This window comes from Pteropus alecto, unplaced genomic scaffold (assembly GCF_000325575.1).
Source record: "Pteropus alecto unplaced genomic scaffold, ASM32557v1 scaffold98, whole genome shotgun sequence".
In the NCBI taxonomy this organism is placed as follows: domain Eukaryota; kingdom Metazoa; phylum Chordata; class Mammalia; order Chiroptera; family Pteropodidae; genus Pteropus; species Pteropus alecto.
In genome coordinates this window covers 12,590,971-12,597,217 of record NW_006443570.1, presented here as the reverse complement: position 1 = coordinate 12,597,217, position 6,247 = coordinate 12,590,971, and the positions used below count along the sequence as shown (strand labels likewise).

The 6,247-nt window shown below is 33.7% G+C and overlaps 1 protein-coding gene across 1 annotated transcript in view; it reads right to left on the bottom strand.

Moving 5' to 3' along the window:
- MED13 (mediator complex subunit 13) overlaps positions 1-6,247 on the bottom strand; it is a gene marked incomplete at its 5' end in the record, with an annotated part of 91,955 nt that overhangs the window by 17,012 nt on the left and 68,696 nt on the right. The window contains 5 exons of the mRNA XM_006925147.2: positions 1,431-1,654; positions 1,865-2,056; positions 2,698-2,917; positions 4,096-4,558; positions 5,452-5,641. Of these exons, the coding sequence (XP_006925209.1) occupies positions 1,431-1,654; positions 1,865-2,056; positions 2,698-2,917; positions 4,096-4,558; positions 5,452-5,641 (1,289 nt within the window). The remainder of the gene's footprint in view (positions 1-1,430; positions 1,655-1,864; positions 2,057-2,697; positions 2,918-4,095; positions 4,559-5,451; positions 5,642-6,247) is intronic.

Sequence of the window (6,247 nt, the reverse complement as noted above, 5' to 3'; positions counted from 1 at the left end):
CCCAAAGGGATCAAAGTCTTCAATGTAAGACCTGAAACAACAAAATGCTTACAAGAAAATACAGGCAGTAAGCTCCTTGACATTAGTCTGGGCAATCTTTTTTTTTTTTTTTTTACCTTTCCAAAAGCAAAGGCAACAAAAGCAAAAATAAACAAGTGGGACTACATCAAACTAAAAAGCTTCTGCATAACAAAGGAAATTGTCAACAAAATAAAAAAGTCAACCTACTGAATGGGAGAAAGTATCTGCAATATCCAAACTATAAAAAGAAGTCATATAACCCAACAGCAAAAAACCAAACAGCCCAATTAAAGAATAGGCAGAGGATATGAATAGACACTTCTTCAAAGAAGACATACAGATGTCCAACAAATATATGAAAAGGGGAGATGCAAATCAAAACTACAATGAAATATTGCCTCACACCTATTAGAATAGCTACTATCAAAAAGGTAACAAGTATTGGCAAAGATGTAGAGAAAAGGGAACCCTTGTTCACTGTTTGGTGGCAATGTAAATTAGTGAAGCCACTATGGAAAACAGCATGGAAGTTCCTCAAAAAACTAAGAATTGATCTACCATACGATCCAGCAATCCCTCTACTGGGTATTTACCCCAAAGACTTGAAAACCCATATCTGAAAAGATATTTATATTTGCACACCGATATTCATAGCAGCATATTTCACGGTGGCCAGGACATGGAAGCAACCAAAGTGTCCTACGAGAGATGACTGGATAAAGAAGCTGTAGTACATTAAACAATGGAATATTACTTAGCCATACAAAGAGATGAAATACTGCCATTTGTGACCACATGGATGGACCTCGAGATAATCATGCTAAGCAAAATAAGCCAGACAGAAAAAGTTGAAAATCAAGTATCACTTATATGTGGGATATAAACCTAAAAGTAACAAATGAACAGGACAAACACAGACTCGTGGACATGGATAATAGACTAGTGGTTACCAGAAGGGAGCGGGGAGGCAGGAGGTAGATGGGGAAAAGGGGGCAAATACGTGGTGACAGAAAGAAATCTAACTATGGGAAGTGAACACACAGTGTAAATATATATATGCCTTACTGTTAAAGTGTAAAGCTAAAACTTTTTGGATTTCGTTAACTGATGTTACCAAAAATAAAAATAATGAATTAAAATTAAAATTAAAAATCAAAATCATTGCCTCAAGATTACATAAAACTTAGGGACCTTAAATCTTATTTGTAACAGGGATTAATCAAAATTATTTTTAATTCTCTTAATTATACAATATATTTACTACAAAGAGGGTGAAAGCACCTACAATCCCAAAACTTAATATATTAATGTACGCAAGCTTCAAAACAGTTTTCTATTTATTAAAAGTAATTGTATCTATGAATTTTTTTAAAGGGGATATAATGACACATTTAAGGAAATATAAGTACCTATTTGGAACATCGATGTTAATGATACAAGGTTCTAAAAGTTCTCCATATAAATCTGTGCAAGAAGCAAGAATCCATCTTTGATCATGTGATAAACAGTAGCCCACGAAAAGAACATTATATTTCTGTCCAGCTTCTCCAAATGTTTCTCCTAGCTCTGTCTGTTTATCCTTCACTGGAGCCAGAATAAAAGGAGGTGTATAAAGTCGAATACACTCTGGTCTCTGTAAAATAAAAATTAAGGTACTATGGCACTACATAATCACAGATAAATCTTTTATTGAAAGATTTTTATTGAAAATGTAATACATCATCTCTACCCAATTATAAGATAATTAGAAAACAAGAGCTAAACACAGAACTGCACTTAGTTTTACATAAACGTATAAAATGTATAGTTTTTCAATAACTCTGGTCATGGAAAATATACTTACATCAGGACTTTTAAGAGCAGTTTCCATAGCTAAACCTGGACCAAAGCCAGTCAACGTTTTCACATTGGTTGATGTTGGAAGGGGTCTCCGACACTGGGTAAAGGCCGAAAAAGCCAGGGATTTTAAATGCTGGGTATAGATTTGTCTATCTTCATGCTTCACAGGTTGCAGCAGGTATTGACAGGGAACAATCTAAGAATTATAGGCAAATATAAAAATGTTAAACTTCTAACTAGAGAATAAAAAGGACTGTGGGTCTAAAACTCTAAAAACTTTTATTAGAAAATTTAAATAAAACCAAATTAAAATGATGTTAAAGAATTATATTTTCTTATTATATAGGTTTTTAATATTCAATTTTATCAATGGGCTATGCAAAAATCTTTAAAACTTTCTACAAAGCACTTATATTAATACTGCCATTGATTAGTCCTGTTGTAGTCTATAATTTAAAATCTCTGCAAATACCTTAATAAATTTCTTTTTACTTTTACTTGCAACCTGCCTTATTTAGAACTCTAGCTTACCAAGGTCCATACTCAATTTTTGTATTTAAGCTTATGAATTTAAAAAATGGCTTATAAAAGAAACACAGAAGAAACATTTAATGTACTTAATGCAAACTTTTTATTCTCTATTATTATTGTGCTATGACTGTAAAGTCTATCTTTTATAAAGTCTAAGATTTCTAACATAATATCATTTAAAGTAAAATCAATATAGCAGAAAATCAGTTTGGAAAATCAGTTTGGATAGAGAATAGTATTTTTGAAACTTCTGTCAATATCTAACTGTTTTACATAAATTTTATTTGCAACATTTATCATTCTTACCTGTACAGAAACAGTACTCTTAATATGAGGAGGAAGAGTCTGGACCATTTCCAGAAAACATCGAAGTAGCCCCAAAGTCCATACATTAGAAGAATTAGTGCTCTCATCTTTATTTTCATATGTAAAAGGATCAATTATATAAACAACAATTGCAGGTGGGTAAGTGACTGCATGTGAATCACCATCTGTGGGGATGCCCACTTTATCTCGATCCATCGTGCTAAAATTTGAGGTAGAAACAAGACAGTTAGGAAAAAAGTTGTTCTGTACCTTTCTTGGGACAACATCAAAGCAGATTCTTAATGCCCTCTCCCCTTTTTTTGGTGATGGGGAGTGTTGGAGAGTCTATAAAAGTGAGGGACATCTCCTTCTCTTCCAAGAGAACTATGAACACTGTATGTACAATTTTATGATGTACAAAGACGCTTGTGTTGAAGTCTTGCATTAAAAAATAAAAAATTCTTAAAACCATAGAATATCAGAAACACTAGAGAGCTTAGTGCTTAAGTTACAGAATTGAGACAATAAGTTAAATGAGCTGCCCAAGATCACAAAGCTGGCTAGAAGCAGAGTTTGACTAGAAAAAAATATCAGGTTTCCAAACTTAATGTTTTTCTTCATTTTTAGCTATACACATTCACATTTTATACTTCATAACTTCAATGGTGAATAAGGTTCATTCTTTGATGGTAATATGATTTTTTAAAAATTGAAATATACTGAAGATGTTCAATTAATGGTTTGTAACTTTGGGCAAACCTGTACCCAGGTAGCTGAAAGATATAACCAAGCTCAGGCAAACCTAATTTATAAATCAAAAAGGAAGCTCACTCAATAACTTTTTCATAAAAGGAATAAAGAGAGCTGTCATCATCATTATTATAAATAACTCAAGCATTTTGAAGCAGTGCATAAAGTACTTAATGTACATTATATCCTATTCCTCCCAATTTATAGGTAAGAAAACAGGCTCAGAAAGGTTAGATTAACTTTCTTGAAGTCGCATTGCCAGTAAATGGCAGGACTGCTATCCAAATCTTGGTATGTCTCTTAAGCCTATGAACAAATGGGTACAATAACTTCTAAATCACTGAAGTGATTTGCACAGGCAAATCTACTTGACAGTTATGTCACAAAAGAGATTCAAACATCATAGGATAGGTGGACTAAATGGCTTTCAAGGTCTTAATTCCCAGCCTGATAATCTAGGATTCGATAATAAAGACTTTTATGAAGAGCCTACGTTATAATTTTAATAAGTAAAATATTCAACATTACAAAAAGTAAAATTTCAAAAATAAGATAAAAAATCCCTTTATGTTCATTAACAACTGTCTTATTAGACAAAAGAAGCATCATATATTTACATTTCTGCAAAATAAGTATATTTAAAGGTACCTTTCAGATACATCAGGATGTAGCTGAGCGGGGAGTGAAGAGGACTCTCCAGAAATCCCAGCTGTTTGTAGAGCTGATGACTGTTGCCCTCCTACCTGGCCATTCTGAACTGTACTCGCTTGTGTAGACATGGATCCCACAGCACTACTGTTCATACTGCCAAAGGGTGGAAATGAAGGTAGTTTATTTGATGACACTCCACTATTCAAGTTGGAGGATGATGAAGATGAAGTTGAAGCTGTGGTCAAAGTTGAATTAGCTGTGGCAACTGAAGAGGGCATGGTAACACCTGAAGTCATTGTCATAGTGCTGCTTGCTGCAGATGCTAGGGTGGCAGATGGAGTATTAGCATTTCCAGTATTTGTCATCTGAGGTGGAGTAATCAAAGATTGACTTGTAGGGGCAACTAAATTTGGCTGGGAAAGTAGAGAGCTGTCCAATGGCTGGGAAGCAAGATAAGGACCTAAAGATAATAGAAACAAGTAGGATATTTAATTCTTTATTTCACTGACTGGTTCTTTATTCCACTATGTGAATATCTACTTGATGCCTTTTTTGGTAATTACCCTCCCTAAGTTGCTTGCTAACAAGTGTAGTGCACACTAGCTTTACGTTTCCCCTAGAAACTGAAGAAACAAATTTTAAGTGGAACTGAAAAGGTAAACCAGCATTTGCATACAAAATAAAGAAATGGCTTCCATGAAAGTATAATAAAATTGTTTCCTAGATATATTTAATTAAATGTAAATAACAGTATCTAGCAAATTTTTAACAACCATTAAAAGGGTTCCTAAATCAAAAGTTGAATAAATTTGACTACACTGGAAGCTAATTAAATATAAAATGGAAAAATGTTATCATGAGGTTCAAATTATAGGAATGTCTAATAAGGTTCAATATTGTGGTTCTGTGTCTCTTTGGATTCAGTCTAAAGTAAGTCCATTGATATATAATTCAAGAGTGTTAACAGCAAGTCTTAAATAGCTGTCATTTTCTTAGTTCCAACAAAGAATTGTTTCCTGGTGTCATTAAGTTAACTACAAGTTATCTTACCTTTAAACCTATGAACAGAAAATTGTTTATAACCCCCAATTTCCTCCTACTTGATGAGATCCCTTTTGCAGGGATAAGCAAATTTTTTATGTAAAGGGTCAGATAGTAATATTTTAGGTTTTGCAGGTCACAGACTCTGTTACAACTACTCAGGTCTGATCTTATAGCACAAAAACAGCCATAGACAATATGTAAATAAACGAGCATGGCTGTGTTCCAACAAAATTTTATTTACAAAAACAGCTGGCAGACAGGGCCATAATTGCTAACACTGGTCTTATACAATAAATACAAATTTAATACCTAGGTCATATCTGCAGACTTGTGCATAAAGCTTGAGTTTAGAAAATGCTTCATTGTTACCATCAGCTGCCTGAGAAAACCACTCTGCTACCAACTTTTCTGACAGTTTCTTTGACGCAGTAGATCCAACTCTCATGATTCCATCTGTCAACAGTCGAGAAATAGGTCTATGTTGACCTAATCGACAGGACTACAAATACATATACAGAAAGCAAAATTAGTGAAATTATTATAATATTTGAGTACATATAATGAAATAAAGCATTTAAGTTATTTAAAATAAGCTTATCACTTATAATTAACATCTGGAATAAAAACATCAAGGGTAAAGTGGTACCATAGATCTTTTTCCTTTTTACATTAGAAATTCATTAAAGTGATTTTAAAATTAAAATATCTCCAATGAAATAAAATACATAGATAATAATAATGGCACTAGAACCATGTAACTTGAATGAAAACATGCAGAATACAGAATAAGTGAACATAAAAATGCAGTCATTTTAAGCTGTACATCTACCCAATCCATGTATATAAATACATATATCCTCAAATCAAATCGAAATAAAAACGAGGGGGGGGGGCAGAATATTGGCAAAGATGGTAGAAGCTCTGTTCATCCCTCTGGTGGCGAAATCAAAGTTGTGACGGTAATAAGGAGCAGCAGCAAGGAAATATCGCCTGGGATCTAGATGAACAAGCCATATAACTAGGCAGAAGTCCAAGAAATCCCCCTGCAAGGGCAGAAGGTAGGATGGGGCCAGGACGCGGGGCTCCCAGTCTCAAGTGGCCGAGT